The following is a 24,274-nucleotide window of genomic DNA, read 5'->3' as shown; positions in this document are numbered from 1 at the left end:
AAGAAAAAACAATCCAAAATAAGGAAGATCATTTAAGGAGCCTATAGGACAACATCAAACATAACATTCGCATTATAGGGGTACCAGAAGGAGAGAAGAGAGAGCAAGAATTTGAAAACCTATTTTAAGAAATAATGATGGAAAACTTCCCTAACCTGGTGAAGGAAACAGACATACAACCCCAGGAAGCTGAGAGAGTCCCAAAAAATTTTACCCAAAGAGGCCCACACCTAGATATACCATAATTAAAATGCCAAAGGTTAAATACAAAGAGAGAATCTTAAAAGCTACAAGAGAAAAGCAATTAGTTATCTACAAGGGAGCTCCCGTAAGACTGGCAGCTGATTTCTCGAAAGAAACTTTGCAGGACAGAAAAGCCTGGTACAAAATATTCAAAGTGCTGAAAACCCAGGATCTACAACTAAGAACGCTTAATCCAGCAAAGCTATCATTTAGAGTCGAAAGACAAATAAATAGCTTCTTAGACAAAAATAAGCTAAAGGAATTCATCAACATCAAGCCGGTATTATATGAATTGTTGGAGAGACTTTAAAGAAAAAAAAAAAACATGAATCAAAAACATGAATAAAGAATGGTAATAACTACATATTTATCAACAAGTACCTTAAGTGGAAAAGAATTAAGTACTCCAACCAAAAGATAGGGAAGCTGAATGGATAAGAAAACAAGACCCCTACATATGCTGCCTAAAAGAGACTCACTTCAGATTAAAAGACACACACGGACTAAAAGGAAGAGAAAGGAAAAAGATATTGCCTTGATGGACCTAGAGGATATTGCACTGAATGAAGTAAGTCAGATAGAGACAAATACTGCATGATTTCATGTACATGTGGAATCTAAAGAACAAAATAAACGACAACAACAATGGAAACACACTCATAGATACAGAGAATATTTTGAGGGCTATTAGATGGGAGAGAAGTCTGGGCGGGGCTGGTAAAAAAGGGCAAAGGGATTAAGAAGTACAAATAGATAGATATAAAATAGTCATGGAGATAAAATTGTAGCATAAGGAAAATAGTCTACAATGTCGTAAAAAATATGTAAGGGGGAAGATGGATTTAGTGGGATGACCACTTTATGAGTTACACAGATCTCTAATCACTATGCTGTACAACTGAAACTAATATATTATTGTATACCAACTATAATTGAAAAAAATTCATTGAATTGTACAATGTAAATATGAGCAATTACTTGTCTATTATACTTCAATAAAGCTGGGGGGAGAAAGGGAAAAAAAACTAGAGTAGATATCCCTCAATCTATTTCCAACTAAACTCAACTTCAACTTTAGCTTTCAAATGCCCAAATGATCCCATTTTTATACCAATTAGAATATACAATAAATATATAAACTATAAAAAATACTTTTAAATAGACTAAAAGTCTTATTATAAAATGATTTAAAAATCAAAGAATCTAAACTACCTTTAAATATATACATTAAATATTCATCACATGCTCTTAAAGTAACTCTCAGCTATTATCACAAAAATAGTGCATTATGAATACAGATGCTCAAATGAAGTATTTTGAAGTTATCACCATCAAAAAGTATTTACTATATTTACACTGAGACAATTATAATTAAGGAACAAATAATTATATAAAACACATTACACACAGAAATTGCTGAAACTATGAATCTAAGAGGAAGGAAGAGAAGACCTAAAAAACACAAATCAGAATGGTAATGAACAAAGAAAGACTGTATTTCTAATCCTCTATATGCCTCTAGAAATTGCTTCTAGAAAAGACTCAAAAGCCCCTCAACTCATGCTCACAAAAGGATCTCCTAATAGGACCTTCCTACAAAACAACGTTGTTGCAGTGCAATAATATACAACTAAAGACTCCACCAGCACTTTAATAGCTAATCTGGAGAGTTTAGGCCAAGACAAAAATGAATGTTACTTCTTTCCTAGACATAGGAGAAAGTATCTATGTTGAATATCAGCTTTCCACATGCCCAGAAATCAAATCTAATTCATGAAAATAAAGTACAATTGTTAGCAAGGCTGTTGGGATGTATAATGCTCAGTATATGAAAATAATATGAAAGTTTTAATCAACCATATAAATACTAACATAAAACTCTGGAATTTTCTAGATCACATCAAAATATTTTAATAAAGGGTTCTATAATATCACTAAATTCATTATGTAATAGTTTTCTAAAGTTTCTACTGGTGATAGTTACCAGGCTCCTTTCCTATCTTTTTGGCTTTAATTAAGGAAGTGCACTTGCATCCATTCACATTCAACTCCTGAGTATTACCAGATCTCGCCTTATGAGAAGCCACCCCACCCCACCACATGCCCTTAATGAAAGTAGAAAAAGCAGTTTAAAATGACGTTTATTATCTAATCACTTCCTTCTTTGACAGATAAAGAATTAGCACTCTTACCCTCATCGATATCCTCCTCTCACTTCAAAATGGAATTATTACCATTTTAATTTAAATGTTTATATATTTCTGAAAGTCTATTTCAAATATCTGCCAGTTTTCTCTATTTGTGATTATAGCAATATTACTATTCTTAAAAGTAACTCTTTAAAATTTAAAACAAAGCAAAAATTTTAGCTAACCATTTACACCAATTTTTAAAAATAAGATTTTATCTTATTTAACAAACACATATAGTATTCACAATATGCCAGATACTACTGCTCTAAGTGCTTACAGTTATTAACTCATTCAATACTCACAATAACGCCAGGAAATAAGTACTATTATTACCTCCATTTTACAGATGAAGAAATTTAGACATGGAGAAGTTAAGACACTTGCCCACAGTCACACTACTATTGGTACAGGAGTCAGATTCAAACCCAGGTATTATAATTCCAGAGTCAAACTCTTAAGCAGCATACTAAACTGCCTCTCCAATTTGTTGAAAACTCTTTAAAACTGTCCAAAATGAGACTCCACAGAATGTTGGATTTTATGGGAGCCTTTTTTTTTTCTTGTGGGGGAGAATACTACCATAAAGTTTAAATTATAAGGCAATAAATCAATTATAATAAGACTTCAGTAACAGAAATCATGCTTTCAACAAAAGGAAGATATTTGGCTCAGTTAATTTAATATTATCAAATCAAAATAGATTTTTAAAGAAAAAAGATGTGTTTATATGTAACACAATTTTGTTTCAAAACTCATTAAATCAATCATTATATGTACAATGCAATAAAAATATGCAATTTAAATTTATAAGCATTAAGGTTATAAACAAATATATGTAAAAAGCAATTTTCCCTTATAAATTGCATACTAGGAAAATACAGTAATGTTAAAAAGACTTATTAGAAATATTTATTAATACTATAAACATTGAAATTTCAAACTGATAGCCGAGAAATGAATTTTAAACAAGTAAAAATCTAGTTGTAGTCCTTGTTCTGTCACTAATTGTGTGATCTTGACTAAGTTAGTCCATTCTGAGCTTTAGTGTTTTTAGTGTTAGTGTTTTTAGTGTTTTTGTCTACCAAACGAATTTAAACTAGATAATATCCACAAATCTGTACAGTTTTAAAATTTTTTAATTCTATTTTTTAAAAGTTTTAAATTTTAAATCTTACCTCATCTGAAGAATCCAATTGTCCCAATGTCCCTGTTGCACCTGCAAAACCTTTGGAAAGGAAAAAAAAGTTGCCCTTCATAGTTATATAACGCTTTAATTTAAAATTACTTTGCAATATAATAATATCAAAAACTAAGTTTTGTTATAGTAAGACACTTCATTCTAACAGTTATCTTAGCAGAGTCCAACATTTATCTTTAATAAATTTGGACCTAATATTTTATACTTTGATCAGAAATCTCCAGTGAAAACCCAAATTTAATCATCACAAGTGGTGTTTCAGAAGTTCTCCCTTATTAGTTTTAAATTATGGTTTACCAAAGTTCTGGGCAATTCTTAAATATAACAACTGCTACATTTTTCACTAGTTAGAACCAAAACCTTAATTAACTAACCAAATTCCATTTAAGAAAAGTGCCTAATCTCTTCTTTGGCCAACCTATTCATTCTTGCTTCTAAATTTTTGTATCTTTTATTACTTTCCTTACAAAGAATGACACATTATTTAAATTTCTTCAATGATGAGTAAGGTTTGAGGGGTTTCTGTTTTAATACAGCAAGTTACTACTGTCCAAATTAAACATTTAGACAAACCTTGAACTGCCAGAGTGCTAGTACCAGCAGATGGCTCCTGTATACCATATACAAGTTTATCCTCAGGATATGTAAGTCCAGAGCTCTTCAAAGCTATAAGGTACTTTTCATGACTTTTTTTTGCACAAGAATTTTCTCCAAGACCTAATATTTAAAACAAATTTAAAATAAGAAAAAATACATTTTGTTCAAAATATATGCACAGCCAACTCAATCACTAATATATGCCTATATAAAATAGGTGAATATGCTAATGAAGGGGAAACCCTAGAATGAATAAAAGTTTCAGACAACATTTTTGTGCTCATGTTTAGCCTAACAATCCCAAAATGTACACACAGCATGTTTAGAACAAATAATGAAATCTGCTAAGGAACTGAGCATCTAAAATACATCAGACGCATGGTACAAAAATTAATAAATGATTCCTGCCTTCAAAGATGTTGAAAATTAGTGATAAAGAAAGTCAGATAATATGATAAAAGACAATTATGTAGCTGACTTCACTATTTAGTTTGACAATCCGTGCTCTCATAATACTATGTAGCCAGATTTACCCAAAGCAGAGTATTTAAGAAAAGCTTTCTGGAGAAGACAATGTCTGAGTGAAATTTTCAAATATTACAACTGAAATTACTGTTAATTCCTATTGTACCAAGCCTTTTATTGTCATATATAAGGAATCAAAAGCATAATTTCTATAGAAGTATCAATTAAAACTAATTTATTCCATAAAATATTGAAAAGTTTAGGTTCTAGAATTAAATAATCCTAGAACTTTCACTTTTACATTTCAGCTTATTAATTATTGCTAGTTTTTTTCTTTTTTCTAATATATTATGGAGAATGGAATAATAGTAAAAGGCCCTCTAAACTTATAGGAATAATCTCCAAACTCTATCTCCCTTACAGATACCATCAGGGTTTTAGGTTTCATTAAGGCTGACCTAGAATAGACCTTATTCTAGGTTTGGCCTTTTGTTTCAACTAAATGCCTAGGTTATTGTAATAAGGTCTCTCTGGTCTGACTGAACTGAAACTCCAATGTCTCCCAATATTGCTTAAGCTCTAATATCTATATTCTGCTTTTAACCCCATAGCAGTCGCTATCTAAGAAGTCTTAGGTAGTCTCATCTTGTACACATGTATCTCAGTCCTCAGCCAAGCACTTTCAGGGGTCCCATATACATCTTCCCTACTACCTCTTGGTATTTTGCCCTAGAGTCTAGTTTCAGTTGCCCTACTTAGCCCAATTGGACCACCATGTTCTGCTCCTATGCCAGCTTGCTGCACTAATGACAGGCAGGAAGTTGTCCCGAAAGAGAGATTCAAGGCAATCGTGAGGCTCATCTTATGGTTTTCTTTCTCTCAAAGCTTTACAGTCTTGTATTGCCTATTGTCGAATGCCGAACCTCGGTGCCTCGCATTTTTTCCAGTTTTATGTTGTTTATGGTATAAGAGCTAGTCCAATAGTCAAAAGCAGAAGATGTCCTCTACCTGGACTCTAACTCATTACCACCCCAACTCCCCTCATCTCTGTGAAATCAGGACTCCGTTTTTATAAAAACTTCCTATTCTCTCATAGCATTTACTACAGTTTATAATTACACAATTTTTTGGTCTGGGGTTTTTAATGTCATCTCACTCACTAGACCATAAGCTTTATAAGGGTAGGAACAAGATTACCTAGTTTAGTTATTACCTTTTCCACCCCAAGCTCTAATACCTAGCCCAAAGCCCAACACACAGTGGATATTTAATAGGTATTAGCTGAAGAAATAAATATATCAAGACTATCTCTAAATAACTAACAATACACATGAAAATGTTCACCGCTCTAAAGAAACAAAACAAACTTCAATTTTCAAAATATGCTATTCATGAGCCAGCAAAAAAAAAAGCCATTTAAAATATTTACAAGATTTTAAAATAATTGATATATTTATTATACTATAAATTTGAGCTAAAAAGTATAAAAACTAAAGTGTTTTATATAATTGTTGAATATGCTTTTATATAGCATGCTATATTGTTATATAACATTTTCATGTGTATATAACAATATAGCATTTCCAAATTTTATAACTTGAATTCAACGTTATTATAAAATCCTCAGCCATATAACCCAAAAGTTTAGAATACCAAAAATAAAGACATAGAGTGGTTGTTATTATTGTTTGGAGAAGGGGAGGTAGAGTATAATTATGAATATGTCACACCAAAAGTTAGAAGACCTGGGTTCTAGTCCCAACTTCAAAATAAGTTAGTTGTAAGGTCTTGAACCAGTCACTTAATTTTTCTGGAGTTCAGCTTCTTCACCCATAAAAGAGGTATTCTTAATAACTTCCAGCTTTAGCAGTCTATGAAAAAAATCTACATTTTACTTTTAAGTTCTAAAATACTTAATAATTATAGTAATATAAGTAAATGTTAATGTTCTTTTAACATTTTACTCACCAGAAGTCAGATCTTTATAGTTTTGTTGGTTTGTCAAAACCTGAGTAAGAACAGACCGCATTGCTCCTCCCATTTTAGTTAGATCTTCTAAAAAGGAAATTTGAGGTTCCAAAAGCTGAAGGACTTTGTTAAGGTCTTTTTCTGATGGTACATCTGCTGCTAAAAAGACATATAATTAACTTTATTTAAAATATTTCGATAATAACAATATTTTATTCTTTTAAATTATAATGAATTAGATGATAGTATTTTATAATCAAAAAAGTTAATATAAGAACTCTATTTAGAAAGTAGGTATCCACCCAGCACTCAGCCTAGGGTGAGTAGACCTGCTCAGGAATTCAGTCCTCTAAGAAAGGGTTGATGCAGAAAAGACATAACTTCATAAAGTATTAAGCATTTAATTTGTGTAAAAAGATTTCGATTTGAGGGCCCTATATTTCCAGATATATAAATGTAATCATAAGATCATTTCAAAATTAGATAGTATCTCAGAAAAAGTAAAGATAATTCCCTAAAATAAAACAAGACAGAAATAAAATATATTGAGAGTACTATGACAATATTAGGACAAAATTATGTCAGCTCTAAATTTAAACCTGTGGAGCAAACAACACATCCTCTATCATATTCCAAAAATATAGACTCATGTTAGCTGGAGGTCAAAGCAACTAAAATGAAAAATAACTGTTTTCATAAACATGAGTGCTTTTACTAAAATAATTTTAAAATACCAGGCAATGTGTGCCTAGTAGAGATAGAGGGAGAAGAAAAAAACTTGAATAGCAACTGAAAAAGAATATTTAAGAGAAAAATAAAGAGATGTTTTAAAGAAACTGAGGTCTGAAAGGAAAAAGTAAATGGAGAGATTTAGAGCTAACTATAACTGGTAAAAGAAGAATGCATATAAGAGACCTGTGTGCCCAGAAAAGAAGACATCAATTTCATTCAACATTTATTCAGCATCTACTCCATGAAAGGCACTGAGAAGCAAAACTAAATAAGACATAGTTCCTACACCAAGGATCTCACAACCTAGTACAATGATAATCTGTGGATGAAATTCCAGATTGTACTCTATCATAATAGAATTGCATATAAAGTCACTTTAACCCCATAAAATGATTATTGATACGCAAAAGGCCAAGTATGTTTGATTGAAATGGAACGCAAGTAAACTGTAAAACCATGTAATCTATGAACTTCCATTACCACAAATTGAAAATTTTCCAGTCCTTTCTTTAATTTTCAAATCTTTTTTTTCTTTTTTTGCACAGAAGAAATGAATGCTGAGCACATGTGGTTATATAAAGAATAAAATTTTGTGACTCGAAGTTCATGAAGCTCATCTTAAAACAAAAAAGTGCTTCCATTCATTCCTTTATGTTTTCAGATAATGGTAACACATAATTATCAAAGCTATGTATCTATATCATCTACCTTTTATAACTGCTAAATGTTGCCATAGGAAAAAATTAATATAACACACTTTTGTACAAATTAATCTGTGATTAAACTAATGGTTAAGTTTTAAGATTCTAACAATAAATAATTTCTACCTATTACTTTTCTAAAATAAGACACTTTAAATACAAAATGTAAATTCCCAAAAAGTCTGTAAACTAGTGTATGAGAAATCATACAGAAGACAAGTTCAATAATCCAGCTGGTCTCTGGTTCCTACATGCCAGAGTAGTCCGGGACTAAATGAAAATATTTCTTTCTATGTTTTAAGTCACGTACTCTGAGAGGAGTACAAGTACTTAAAGGATTGCATACTTTACTAAAAATGTAGAAAGTATTTGCTCACAACAAAGGTAACATGATTGCTTTAGGTGTAATGAAGATGCTATATAATATTTCTTCACACTTTAAGGATGGGGGAGGGATAGACAAAGATAAAGATGTATGCCATAGTTTCAAATTGGATGTAAGATTATTTACAGTATTAAATAAATTAAAACTTCCAAAGTAATGGAAAATGCAGTCCTTTATATGATAAAAATGCAAGTGTCATTAGAAAGGTAAACGAAATTACAAAAAGTTAATAAATTTGTTTTATACCATTAACTGATATCCATAATCCACAATGTCAGACTGAGAACTTTAATAGATGATATCTAAATCCAAATATTTAGCTAAAGTATATTAATCAGGATTGTGAATAAATCTTAAAAAGTAAGAAATTTGCATGTTTTTCTCTTTTTAACACTAGCATATGTTCTACCAGTAACACAGGAGTAAACCAATTGACTCTCTCTCATAAGTTGTTATATATGGAGGGGAACAAAAACATATAGTCCTCTATCAAAAAAGGGGAGGAGAGAAAGAGAAAAATATTGGTGAAATAGTAGTTTAATTTTCTAAAAATCTAAGATAGATTCAAACATTTCCAGGACTTCTTAATTGTGCTCTATCATAATTACATATAAAGTCACTTTAACCCTATAAAATGATTATTTGTTCATAAGCAAAAGGCCAAGTAAGTTTGATCAAAAACATCTTTGCTCCCAGGAGCACAGAGTGACTGAGTCAACTACAAGGCATCTATGAGTTTATATAATTAATATTTAGTGTTTTTATTTAGTATTTCATAGTCATAAATAAAAACTATTAAGCAGAAAAAAATCTGAAAAAAACAACTCGTTATTAATGCTAAACTTTGTTAATCGGGAACTTGAAAAGAGTACTAACAAAGAGTAGATTAAACATACCTGGTTCGCTATAGCCTTCTCGTAAGTATTGAATGAGACAAAAAATAAATCTTGGAAGAACAAATTCAGACATCATCAGTAAGTCTTTGGGAACACAGGGAATATTTGAACTTGATTTAATTTGATGCCTTTTGCAAAACCTGCAATATGACAAAGAAAAAAAAATTAACAGTGATGTCTAATCTGTCAGATTACAGTAGTCCTATTTATAATATCCATAAACAAAATGTAAGCAAATAACAAAGCCAAGTATTCTTCCTTTATGATTTTTAAGACAGCAAGTTAAAAGAATATAGTTTTAATAGGCCTTTGAATCAAAAATGGCACTGAGGGAGAATTATTCCTAATAAAAGGCCATACTAGCTAGGATCCAACTAGAATGAATACAAAAAGAAAATCTCATTACAGGGTTTATATTTTTAACTGCAATTTATTACCCTAACTACTACTTTATTACGCCAATCCTTTATAAACCATTAAATATAAATTGATCATTTCCCAATCATTTGTATTCTTTAACTAAACTATATCTAACTTATTGCACAAATGAATAGGTAAGTGATAGAAATACCTGAAGTTTATTTTAAAAATTTAAACACTTAAGTATATACATTCCAATTTTATTTATACTTATTTTGAAGTATGACTGGTATATTTGAGCAAAAATAAATGATTCTATATTCACAATCCAATGATCACAAATAAGGTATTTTGTGACCAAACATAAAATAACCAAACTAAACATATAAAATGCCTAAAATTAATCTTATTAGGAAAGGTGTAGAAAGTATTTTAGCTGAAAACTTAAAGGATTTGAATAGAGAAAACAACACACCCAAATGGAAAAACCATTTTTTTAATGTCAGTCCCACAAAACTTAATACCACTTGATTTCAACCCCAATCACGAGCTAATTCTAAAGTTCAAATGAGAGTATGTGTGTGGGAAAACTCGGTAAAACTTGAAAAAAAAAAAAGATGATAGTCACCTAGATCTTAAAACATATTACAAAAGCTATTGTAATTAAAAATATTTGGTAATGTGATAACATCAATGGACCACAGGGAGTTGAAGGAGACTATGTAAATTTGTGAATTTAATATAAAACTGTGGCATCTCAGTTCAATGCAGTGGGCAAAAGACAAACTGCTTTAGGACAATTGATTATTTAAATGCGTAAAATAAATTTGACATTTCTTACACCACAGGCAAAATATATTCCATATAGATCAAAATGAAATGTAAAAAAAAATTACCAGGAAAAAACCAAACTCTCCCACTACATTAACTCAAGGTATAGAAAGTCTAAGTACGACCAGAAACCAAAAGCCATAAAAGATAAAAACTGACTACATAAATCAAAAGCTTCTATATAGAAGACAATTATAAACTGGAAAAAATTTTTATAATAAGTAAAATATGTAAAAGATTAATATCTATGATCTATGAACTGTCAAAAATGAATAAGCAAAAGAAAACAATAGAAAACTCAGGCAAGGTCATGAACAATTCACAAAACATGCACAGAATAGCTAATATACATGTGAAAAGATGTTCAAGTTCTCTAATAAATCAAAGCAATGAGTTATCAAATCAGCAAATAAAACTGAATAAATATCTTCCCTTTCTTAATTGATATGATTGAAAACAGAATTGGGATAACTCTGTACATATTCTGTTTCATAAAATGCTTTTTGTAAATAAAACAAAGTATATTTCTTTTGTTTAAAAAATTATCAAAGGAATGAATTTCATTAAAGTAAAAAATGAGTAACTAGAAAATGACCATTTTGTGATACCTACTGAAATATTTGTTCCATGCAATGGAGCCATTAGAGGAAGACTTGAAATGAAATTATCCAGAGATCAGACTGTTATATCTTTACCAATCTTAGTATGACCAGAAGTGAAAAAATCAGGCTCTATGATGCTTATGAAATACACAGCACCATTTATGAAGTGTTCTTACCAAACACATTGAACGTAAATGACATCAAACCGCTAGAACTACCTTCTATTTATTAGAAGCATAGGAGATAAAGGAACAAATTACATGACATCACTAAAAAGTAAACAGACGAATTATAAATGGAGAATATTATACAGAAACTGAGTCTACAGCCATGCTACCCTGAACAAGCTGGATCCTGTCTGATCTCGTAAGCTAAGCAGGGTTGGGCCTGGTTAGTACTTGGATGGGAGACCACCTAGGAAGACCAGGTGCTATAGGCATAAAAAATAAAAAAAATAAGTAATTGTAAGCTGACAAAGTCCTTGCAATCTGAGGGTCAACCAAGGGTTGCCTTCTGAGGGTCAACCAAGGGTTGCCTTGCCCAAAAAAAAAAAGAAAAAAGACAAAAAGAAAGAAAAAGAAACTGACTCAGTTCTGCAATCTGTCAGTGGCAGGCGAAATAGGAGGTAGGAGGACAATTCTAAGTTAAAATAGACCCAATAAATAGATAGATAGATAGATAGATAGATAGATAGATAGATAGATAGATAGATAAAATAAATAAGTAGATAAATAGATTAATTAATTAATTAATTAAATAGACCCGAGAGACTCAATAACCACATGTACTATGTAAAATGATTCTAAAAAACAAACTTGAAAAGGGCATTTTTTCATACATTCAAGAAGTCTAATTATGAGCTGGATACTAGTTCAATAGATAATTTTATTAGGTGTGATAATGACACCGTGTTTATATACGGAAATGTTCACAGATATTTGATGATATTATGGAATTATTCTGTGTGTGTGTGACAACAGCAGCATTGTAGTTACCACTGAAAGGCAATTCTTTATTTATATTTATATAAATATTTACAGATGAAATGCTATAATGTATGGGACTTGCTCCAAAATATGCCAGTTAGGTGAAGGGGAAAAGGCAGAAGTATATCAAAACCAACTATGAGTTGCTAATTGTTAAAACTGACAGATGGATAGATGGTGGTTCATTTTGTTATGCTCGTTAAACAGAACATGGGCCATATTAAAGCCAATAAAGTACTCCTTCCAAGTCAAAAGAATGTAGTTTGAATTGGTCTTTAAATACATGCCACCACAATCTGAGTGTCCATCAATGGATGAATGGATAAAGAAGAGGTGGTACATATATGCAACGGAATATTATTTGGCCATAAAACAGAATAAAATTCTGCCATCTGCAACAACATGGATGGACCTAGAGTGTACTGTGCTGAGGGGAATAAGTCAGACAGAGAAGGACAAATTCCATGTAATTTCATGTACATGTGGAATCTAAAGGAAAAAAAAAAAACATAAACTCATAGGTACACTGAGATACATAGATACATTGAGAGAACATTGTGATGGTCACCAGATGAGAGGGGGGTTAGAGGGGTGAATGAAAAGGGAGAAGCGGGTAAGAAGTACAAATTGGTAGTTACAAAACAGTCATAAAGATATAAACTATTACATAAGGAATATAGTCAATAATATTGTAATAACTAGGTATAGTGTCAGATGAGTACTAGATTTATTGGGGTGATCACTTCTTAAGTTACATAAATGTCTAATCACTATGTTGTACACCTGAAACTAATATAATATTGTATGCCAACTATAATTGAAAATTTTTTAATTGTTTTTAATTTTAAATGCCACCAAAGGAGTTTTTTTCTAATGAAAGATAATACTAGTTATGCTGCTTTTATATGTTTGAAAGTTATATATGCTTGAAATGTACTGAAAATCTAAAAATTTTTAAAAAGAATGTTTTCTTAAAGATGAATACTGAAGCATGTCAGGGTGAGACAACATACTGTTTGGGATTTGCTTCAAAAAGTAGTGGAGATGGAGGGAGCAAGGTAGGAAAAATTTCAGCAAAGAGAAAAAGGGCAAATAAAGGAAATGTGGCAAAAATCTAATAAATGTTGAGTCCGGTGATGGATATATGGAGATTAAATGTTCTGTTGTCTACTTTTATGTATGTTTGAAAATTTTGATAACACAAAATGTTTTCTTCATCTTGCAGATTGGGGAAGATTCACTTTACTAAGTCATTGTTGAAAGGATGTTCAGAAATTTTCGTTATACATATAGAAGTATAAATAGATTCAGTTTTTGGTGACATTTTGACAATATCTATTAAACCATTAGGTGTTCATAACCCTAGATGAGCATTTTTATTTCTAGAAATTTATTATATAGAAATAGTCCTAAATTTAAAAGAATACACCCACGAAAAAAAGTTAGAAACAACTCATGTGTTCAGTAACAGAATGAAGGTTAACTAAATTATGGTAGATCCATAAAATATTTTGTACTTGTTAAAAAGAATGTGGTAGATCAACAAGTAATGAAGCAGAATTCTAAGATAAACAAAGTAATAAAAGAATTGCAGAGTAGTATATATATATTATAATCTTTTATAAATAAAACTTTAGAGAAAGAAAAGGCAAAAAATGTTGATGTATGTAAGAAGAAAAATTGTATTTACACCTAATTTTGTATAAATTAACTAGAAATAGGATATAGCATACTTTTACTTTCTACATTAATTCTACCTATGTAATGTCTGAATTTTGTAAAAGAAACATATTTATAACTTTGTCATCAAGAGGAAAAAATCATACCAAAAATAAATAAACAATAATAAATATGTCATTCATTTGGTTTTAGTTCCATAATTTAAAGCATTCCTTCTAAACCTCCTTTGGTATATAGACTCCCTTGAGAATCTAATAAAAGTTATAACTCTTTCTTAAAAATATATATATACATACACAAAAAAAGAAAATAAAACATTCAAAGGATTCACAGACTGTTGAAATCTATCTACCTTTAAGGCAGAGCTTCCAATTGTTAGGTCCAGGAGATTACAGAAAAGAGATATTGATTTCCTCAGTCCTCTAGGCAGACATAAGAGCAGGGTCTGAGTAGCCTCCTCAGTTGTCTCAATGCCCCACCTAAACATCATTTCTACATCTTATTTCACATTATGAAAAAGGTAGTAATTATTATCCCTAAGGTCCAAACCTTTATTTAAAGGGAAATATGAATTTAAGAACCTCTTTCGGCTAGGGTACACAAAATCTATGTAAAATCAAGGAAACTTTTAAAATTCTACAATTTCTATTTTAAAAGCCTTTAAAGATAAAAAATCACAGGTCAGAGAACAAGTGGTGATATAAGATCATTAAAGTGCCTGCAAACTAAGTGTGAAGGAGAGAAAAGAGATGGAAAGCCAAAATAGAAGAATAAGAAAATATACTGGGCACAAACAATGAAAGCCTTCATGGTTGAAAAGAAGGAAGAGAAAGAGTAGATAAAGGAGGGCACAAGAAAGCTCTCTTAGACACTCTGTGCAAGACAGAAACTAATTCAAAAGAGCTACTGGGCAGAGAGTAAAGAACAATTTGAACAGTGTCAAGTGGCTTCAAGGAGTAAAATTTCAACCTGGAACTAAGCCCAAGGGACAGCTAAAAGGGTCCAAGCAACCTAGGAACTGGGGTTACAGGAATGTTTCAGATGGCTGTGGATTGAACAAATTAATAGCCACAAGACTGAAGAACCAAGCTCTGTGAGCTAGTTTAAATAACATAGGACTGTCCAATGTGAATGTAACATACAATAAGATTAACAAACAAAATTAGTTTTTGTATTTTAAACCGACCATAGTGTGGGAACTAAAGCATCTTACATAGCAAATGTTCAATAAAGGCTTGATGAAACAAAGACTTACTCTAATAGAAGAACACCAAAAATGATTTCAAAGGTGTCCAATTCAAGAATAACTGGGAACTCACTTAATAACCTCAGTTTTTCAAATGTGCTTTGAAGAAACACTACATGCCTGGCACTTAGACCTAAAGAATACAGGGGCTTTGTTCTCATGGAGCTAACTTTCTATTGTGGGGGAATGGGGCAGTAGCAGACAGAGAAACAAAAAAAATAAATATGAGTAATAAGCTCTATGAAAATAATTTGACAGCATAATTTATAGAATGTATCCATTAGGCTCCTTCAAATTGAGTTTGTCAGGGAAGGCCTTCCTTAAGAGGTGATATTTAGGATACAGGTCATATGACATGAAGGAGCTAGACTAGACATGCGAAGCTCTATATGTAGAGCATATTATCAAGAGACCTGGCAAATGCAACTGCATATTATCAAGAGACCTGGCAAATGCAACTGCATATAAACAGGTACTAAAGATTTCTCCCCAAGTGAACAGCAGGAGAGCTTTCCAGACAACAGTAATGGCTCAAAAAAAAAAAAAGAGAGAGAGAGAGAGAGAGGTAGGAAGTAATGTGTTCAGCAGTTCGCAGGTCACAGATACTTTCTCCAAGGAACCCAATGGTTTTTAATGATTAAGAAGGTTAAATATTCTGTAATGGAGCACAATGTTATGGCAATAATAGAATGGTCAAATAGAACTACATAAACAGTTGATAAAATAACCTCTCAAAATTTTATTTTACTTCAGGTTTTTAAAAAAATTTATTGAAGTATGACGGACAGAAAATTGCCCAAAAGATAAGTATGCAGCTCGGTGAAGTGTCACAAACAAAACTTAAATGACTAAAAGCAGAATTCCCAGACTCTAAGAGAAGGGAAGGGAAGGAAATGAAGTAGGAGAGGAGAGAAAGAAAAGAGGATTCCAGAGGTCCATTTGGAAATTATCGAGACTTGGAAAGGAGAAAGGAGGACAAGGAGAGGCCAACTAAAATAACTCAGCCACATGCTTCAAAAATGTAAAAAACATCTGAGATAAGCTTCCCTAAAAATTAGCCTTTGGCATGCGCATCTCATTTCCAATTTAGCACAAATAACAAATACATTATTTTGCATATAATGTAAGGTAATTCACAGAGATCTCTGGAATGCTGCCCAGACTAAAAGCCCCTAAAATAATCTGTTGTCTTCATTTTACAAAAGGGGAACTCTCAGAAACACTAAAGGACAAATTTAACTGATAAAAATTGTTAAAAAAAGAAAAAAACTGAAGATCACAAAAGGCATACCATAAAGATATACGTTATCTATCTAAACTAATCTATATATTTACTATGAACTCAGTAAAAATATTAATAAGGAATAAACAAGCTCATTCTAAAGTTCCTAGGGAAAAGTAAGAATAGCTAAAAAAAATTCTGAAAAATAAGAATAATGAGGATAAAGTAACTTTATCAGATATTAAAACTTGTTTTAAAATTAAAATAATCAAAACTGTATCCATCCATTAGGGATCTTACATTCTAGAGATTAGATATAGACATTAACGATAAATACAATTAAATAAACTATACAGTAAAGAAAGGAGGATTCAGGTCAGGAATTCAATTCTAAATTCACCAGTATGTGTTCTTGTACCATTTCTCTAGGTAGACATTTCTACATCTCTAATACGTATAGCTTAATTAAGGTATAGATTCATCTCACCTCTAAAATTGTTAAATTACATAAATAGTTCAGAAATAAAAGGAAACATTTTAAATTCCATCTACACATGTTTAATATTATTTGTTGGGCCTAAAGTACCAGGAAACCAAAAGCAAAAAATTTATGAAAACTAAAAGTTCTAAATTCAATTACAGTCTGCATATAAGATCAGAAGACTTGAAAGTAAAATTAGAGAAGTAAATATGTTAAATTATTAAGTAAATAAATTATAAATTGAACAATATGATAATGGCACATGATAAAACATATCCATAGACAAACAACTATGGGTCCAGAAACAGAATCAAATAAATGTGAAATTTAATTTATGACAAAGGCAGATTTCAAATCTATGAGGAAAATATGGTTCAATCAGAGAAATGCTCTTGAGATAACTGAGTAACCAGCCAAGATTTGGGGCAGGGGGAATCTCCTCACAACTTACACCACAATAAGAGATAAATAAAACCCACATCAAATATCTACGGATGAAAAATACACTCTCAGAAACAAAAAATACACCAATGAGATCAACAGATTAGAAATTAGAAAGAAAATATCAGTTAATTTACTGGCATAGCAATAAGAACCTATATAAAATAAAGCACAGAGTCTGAGAAAATGAACAGAGCCTCAGTGAGGTGTGGGATAACAGGAAGTCTTGCATTGCACTGGAATCCCACAAAGCAGAAGAAGGGAAACAAAAAAATATGTGAAGAATGGCTGAAATTTTTCCAAATCTGTTAAAAAACCATAAAATCACAGGTCCAAGAATTCATCAAACTCCAAGCAGAATAAACTTTTTTTAAAGGCATACCAAGACACATCATAATCTATTTGTTGAAAATCAGTGATAACAAAAAAAATCTTCAAACCAACCAGAAAAAATGAGCCATTACATACAATGCAACAAAGATATAAATGATAGCAGACTTTTCATCAGAAACTATGCAAGCCAGAACACTATGGAGAGACATATTTTCTTCCAAGTGCTGGAAGAAAACAACTTATGAATCTAGAACTCTTCACACAGAAAAATATATCTTTCAAAACTAAGGATTAAATGTTCAGAAAATATCTGAAAAAATTAACTGCCATCATAACTGTACTATAAGAAAAAGAATGAGAAAGCTAAAGACAGCCTACGAGACTTATGGGGCACCATTTAAAAAAAAACAATGTAAGATTATGGAAATCACAAAGGGAGAAGAGAGAGAAAAACTAAAAGTCTATTTTTTAAAAAAAATGGCTGGAAACTTCCCGAATTTGGGGAAAGAAATGAATATCTGGTTCATACGGCCCTAAATTCCCTAAATAGGTTGAACCCAAAAAGAGTTACACTGAGATATATTATAATTAAGATGTCAAAAGTCAAAGACAAAAAGAAATCTGAAAACAGCAAGAGAAAAGCAAATCATCAAATAAGAGAGCCTTCATAAATCTATAAGCGAATCTCTCAGCAGAAATCTCACAAGACAGGAGCGGGATGATACATTCAAGATATTGACAGAAAAAAAAACTGCCAACCAAGAATATAAGAAATGCCCTGCAAAGCCACTCTTCAGAAATGAAGGAGACATAAAGACTTTCCCAAACAAAAAAAGCTAAGGGAGTTCATCACCACTAGGCATGACTTATAAGAGATGCTACAGGGAATTCTTAAAGCTGAAATGAAAGAATGCTAATTAACATTGTGAAAACGGGAGTATATAAAAATCACCAGTAAATATATAGATAGTAAAACTCAGATTCTATATTATTGCAAATATGGTATGTAAATCACTTTCAACTCTCATATAAAAGTTAAAAATGCTTATATTAAAAATAACTACAACTATAATAATTTGTTAACAAATATATAATGTAAAAAGATAGAAAATGTAACACCAATAACCTAAAAAGTGAGGGGAGGGAGTAAATCTACAGAGTTTTAGGTTATCATCTTTAAGAAAGACTTATATTTTATGTAAGTCTTGTGGTAACCATAATAGAAAAATATGTAGTAGATACACAAAAAAATTAAGAGCAACAAATCAAAAGCATGTTACCACAAAAAGTCATCAAATGACAAAAAAAGACAGCAAGAAGAAAGGAAAAAGGGAACTACAAAACAGAAAACAACATGCAATGTAAAATGGCAATGTAAGTCCTTACCTATGAATAAATACTTTAAATGTAAATGGATTCAATTATCCAACTGTAAGACACAGAAAGGCTGAATGGATAAAAAAAAGTACTAAGATCCAATGACATGCTGCCTCCAAGAGACTCAATTTAGCTTTATGACACACACAGGCTGAAAGTGAAGGGATGGAAAAAAATGGTCACAAGAGACAAAGAAGAATATTACAATAAAAGGGTCATCAAGAAGATATAACAATTGTGAATTTTTATGCACCCAACATGAGAGCGCCTAAATATATAAAACAAATACTAACACAACTAGAAGAAGAAATAAAAATTATACGACAATAGAAGGGGACTACAATAGTCCACTCTCAACAATGACATCCAGACAGGATATTAATAAGGAAACAGGAGGACACTACAGATCAAATGAACCTAAAAAATATATGCAGAACATTCCATTCATAAGCAGCAGAATACACATTCTACTCAAGAATGAAACAGGACATTCTCCAAGAAAAATCATATGTAAGGTCACAAAACTAATCTTAAAAATGTCAATAAGACTGAAATTTTATCAAGTATCCTTTCTGAACACAAAGGTATTAAACTAGAAATTAAAAAAGAGGAAAACTGGGATACTCACAAATTTATGGAAATTGACACATTCCTGAACCAAAGGGTCAAAGAAGAAATCAAAAGGAAAAATTTTAAATATCTTAAAATAAAAATGGAAACAATACAAACCAAAACCAAAAGACCGTTCTAAAAGGAAAATTTATAGCATTCATAAATGCCTACATTAAGAAAAAAGAAAGACCTCAAATAAACAACCAAATATGACAGTAAAGAACCAGAAAAAGTAAAATATAAGCCCAAGTTAGCAGTAGAATGAAAATAGAAAACAGAGAATGAAAAAAAAACAATAGAAAAGATCAATAAAACTAAGTTTTTTTTAAATATAAGTCTTTAGTTAGACTAAATGAGAAAAAATTATTCTAATTAATAGTTATAAATTAAAGAGAAGATATTACAACTGATACCACAGAAATACAAAGGATCATAAGAGACAACTATGAACTATTATATACCAACAAACTGGACAACCTAGATGAAATGGATAAATTCCTCAAAACAAACCATCTAAGAATACTAAATGAGTAAAAAAAATAGAAAATCTGAAAAGACCAATAAAAAGTTAAAAAGATTGAATCCGTAATCAAAAATCTCTCAACAAGAAAAGCCTAGGACCAGATGACCTCACTGGTGAATTTCATCAAACATTTAAAGAAGAATTAACACCAATCCTTCCCAAACTCTTCCAAAATACTGAAGAGGAGGAAACACTGCATTACCTTGATACCAAAGCCATATAAGAACACTACAAGAAAACAAAACAACAGGCCAATATCCCTGATGAATATTGATGCAAAATTTCTCAAAAAGCAATGTTAGCAAACCAAATTCAAGAGCATATTAAAAGAACATAGACCATGACCATGTAGGATTTATCCCTAGGATGCAAGGATGGCTCAACATATGGAAATCTATCAATGTGACACCAGATTAACAAAATGAAGGGTAGAATCCATATGAAAGGTAGACAGGAGAAAACAAAAATTTAAATCATTTCTTTAATTAAATAAATAAATAAGAACTCATAAGATAATTTCAACAGATATAGAAAGAGCATTTAACAAAATTCAATACCCAGTTACGGTTAAAAAAAAAAACAAAAACAAAAACAAAAACAAAACCTCTCACCAACTGGATACAGAGGGAATGTACCTCAACATAATAACGGCTATCTATGACAAGCCCACAGCTAACATCATACTCAACGGTGAAAAGCTAAAAGTTCCTCCTCTAAGATTAAGAACAAGACAAGGGTACCCACTCTTATCATTTCTATTCACCATAGCACTGGAAATCTTAGCCAGAGTAATCAAGCGAAAACAAACAAACAAACAAAAGAAATAAAAGGCATCCAAATGAGAAAAGAAAAAGTTAAATTATCTCTGTTTACAAGATGGCATGATATTATATATAGAAAACCTTAAAGTCTGCACCAAAAAACTGTTAGAAACTAATATTACTAGCTGCAGGATACAAAATCAACATATAAAATTCAATTCCATGTTTATATAGTAAAAATAAACTGCCTGAAAGAGAAATTAAGAAAAAAATCCCACATACAATAGCATCAAAAACAATAATATAAAAATAAATTTAACAAAGATGTTGAAAGACCTATGCACTGAAAGCTGTAAAACACTGATGAAAGAAGACAAATAAATGAAAAGACATCCATGTTCATGGAGGAGAAGAACTAATATTGTTAAAATCTCCACACTATCCAAAGTAACCTGTGGATTCAATGCAATTTCTATCAAAATTTCAATAGCATTTTTTATAGAAATAGAAAAAAACAATCTGAAAATTCGTATGAAACCACAAAAACCACAAATAGCCAAAGAAATCTTAAGAACAACAAAGTTAGAGGCATCACACTTTCTGGTTTCAAACTACGTCATAAAGGTATAGTAATTAAAACAAAGTTGTTTTAGTAAAACACAGACATGTAAGCCAATGACACAGAATAGAAACCCTGGAAATAAGCTCATGCATATATTGTCAACTAATATTCAACAAGAAAGCCAAGACTACACAATGGAGAAAAGACAATCTCTTCAATAACTGGTGCTGGGAAACCTAGATATTCACATACAAAGGAATGAAATTGGATTCCTTTCTTACATCACTCACAAAGTTAACTCAAAATGGATTACTTAAATATAAGACCTGAAACCACAAAAGTCTTAGAAAAATAAAACTGGGGTAAAAGCTCCTTGATATTGGCCTTGGCAATTATTTTTTTGGATATGACATGAAAATTACAAGCAACACAAACAAAAATAAACAGATGGGACTACATCAAACTGAAAAGTTTCTGCACAGCAAAGGAATCAATGAAATGAAAAGACAGTCTAAGGAATGGGAGAAAATATCAGCAAAACATTTATTTGGTAAGGGGTTAATATTCAAAATAAATAAATCATATCGACAGCAAAAAAGCAAATAATCTGATTTTAAAATGAGCAGAGGATCTGAATAGAAATTTTTCCAAAGACAACAAGTATATGAAAGAGTGCTCAAGATCACTAATCATCAAATGACCAACAAGTATATGAAAGAGTGCTCAAGATCACTAATCATCAGGTAAATGTAAATCAAAACCACAATGAGGTATCACCTTACATCTGTTAAAATGGCTTTTGTCAAAAAAAGCAAAGAAATAACAAATGTTGACACAAATGTGGAGAAGAGAACTCTTGTTCACCATTGGTGGGAATATAAGTACAGCATTAGGCAAAATAGTATGGAGGATCCTCAAAAAAATTAAAACTAGAAATAGCACATGGTCCAGTAATCCCACTTCTGAGTATATATCTGAAGGAAATTTAATCACTATCTCAAAGAAATATCTGCACCCCCATGTTCATCATAGCATTATCACAATAACCAAGACATGGAAAAAACCAAGTTGTTTGATCAGTTGACAAATAAATGAATCAAGAAAATGTGGTATATATGATACACATGTATATATGTTATATACATACACACACACATATATACAGCTGCCCCTTGAACAACAGGGGGTTAGGGACACATTCAAAACTGCATGTAACTTTAACTCCCCAAAAACTTAACTACTAATAGCCTACTATTGTTTGGAAGCCTTACCAATAACATAAATAATCAATTAATACATTTTATATATGTATTATATGCTGTATTCTTACAATAATGTTCAAAATATCATAGAAAGAAAAAATACATTTACAGTATTTATTGAAAAAAATTCCCAACTATGTGGGCCCATGCAGTTCAAATCCATGTAGTTCAAGGGTCAACTCTGTGTGTGTATGAAAATCATTCAGCCATAAAAGAAGGAAATCCTACTATTTGTGACAAGAATGAACTTGGCATTATGCTAAGGGAAATAAGTCAGACAGAGAAAGACAAATATTGTTATTATCTCATATGTGAAAATCTGAAAAATGTTAAATTCATAGAAAGAGACAGTAGAATGGTGGTTGTCTGGGGCTGGGAGGAGGGGAATGAGGAGTTATTGGTCCCAGGTACAAACTTCAGTTATAAGATGACCACCAAAAAAAAAAAAAAAAAAAGTAACCATGGGAGGTGGTAGATATGTTAATTAACCTTATTGTGGTATACATATATATGTCAAATCATATTATGCACTTTAAATTTATATAGTTTTGTAAACTGTACCTCAATAAAGCTGGGGGGGGTGAATCTGGGCTCCATGGTACTTTTAATTAAATGACAATGAAAAAGTATCTTAGTTTAAGAATCTATTATATATAGTATTTTAATACCGGCATTAAGGCTGACTCTCTCTAACCTCTTTCTAATGTCACTGCATAATCACTTAATACTCTCCATAGCTCTTTTTAGTCTTTTAAAAAAAAAACCTTCACTATCTTGAGATTTTATAATAGCTTAAATTCATTTTATATTAAAGTAATATCAAATATTTATCAATATTTAATTATTTCTTAGTGGTGCATATTTAACTAAAATTCTTTAATCTGCATATATTTTATACATGCTTTCCTATGTATGTAAATTTGGTAACATAAAAAACACTTAAGATTTAGTAATATAAAAACTCGGAATCTGAGTTAAAACCCCTACTCAACATTTCCACAAATAAACTTAAGGGATGGTAGCACTTCCCTTTTTCTCAATGAGAGGGTTTAACCCTAATCGCCAGTGTTAATTTCAGGTTTATAAAAACCCAAACCTCTTTTCTTTCAGAGTACTTAATTAAAAGATGGTAATCGAGTAAGCCATGATAAATATAATTACCAAAACTATGACAATATTAATACTTTCAGAGATAAAGAACACCTACATTTTATTTCTATTGTTTAAAAAATAAACAATATATAACTATCTCCACTTTTTAAAACTTCACTTTATGCCACTTGGCTTTTATGGAAAATATATATTAGTACCTGTTTTCATTAATCAAAAGAAATCCAAAGAGAATTTCTGCTTTTACGAAAAAAGGCAAAAAGCAAAAATAGTGTTCAGCATTTGTTTTGCAGCGAGCTCTTATAGACGCAGCACACACTCCAAGCAGTGAAAGTGGCACCACCAAGCTCCTTTCCCAGGAACTACACTGAGCATCTCAACATCAAGACAACATAACTTTGAACTGTGTCCATAAGCACCTGTGTTTTATCTCAGTTTATTTTGTGCATCCATTAGCAAGTTAAGTCCTAAGGCAGCGGTCCCCAACCTTTTTGGCACCCACAAGTAT

The 24,274-nt window shown here is 31.1% G+C and overlaps 1 protein-coding gene and 1 pseudogene across 6 annotated transcripts in view; one reads left to right on the top strand and one right to left on the bottom strand.

Annotated features, from left to right (window-relative positions):
• UBR3 (ubiquitin protein ligase E3 component n-recognin 3) overlaps nt 1–24,274 on the bottom strand; it is a 188,009-nt gene that overhangs the window by 142,686 nt on the left and 21,049 nt on the right. For 4 of the 6 annotated variants that reach the window (XM_039855607.1, XM_039855609.1, XM_039855610.1 and 1 more), the window contains exons 2-5: nt 9,378–9,517; nt 6,664–6,822; nt 4,207–4,350; nt 3,611–3,660 (exon numbers count right to left, since the gene is read on the bottom strand). In XM_039855607.1, the coding sequence (XP_039711541.1) occupies nt 3,611–3,660; nt 4,207–4,350; nt 6,664–6,822; nt 9,378–9,517 (493 nt within the window). The remainder of the gene's footprint in view (nt 1–3,610; nt 3,661–4,206; nt 4,351–6,663; nt 6,823–9,377; nt 9,518–24,274) is intronic. The other 2 variants (XM_039855612.1, XM_039855608.1) reach the window with 1 other exon arrangement.
• On the top strand, nt 11,491–11,609 carry LOC120597271 (uncharacterized; annotated as a pseudogene).

Source organism: Pteropus medius, unplaced genomic scaffold, assembly GCF_902729225.1.
Source record: "Pteropus medius unplaced genomic scaffold, Ma_sr-lr_union100, whole genome shotgun sequence".
Lineage (NCBI taxonomy): Eukaryota > Metazoa > Chordata > Mammalia > Chiroptera > Pteropodidae > Pteropus > Pteropus medius.
Note: the sequence above shows the minus strand (reverse complement) of the source record. Positions and strands in the feature narration are given on the sequence as shown.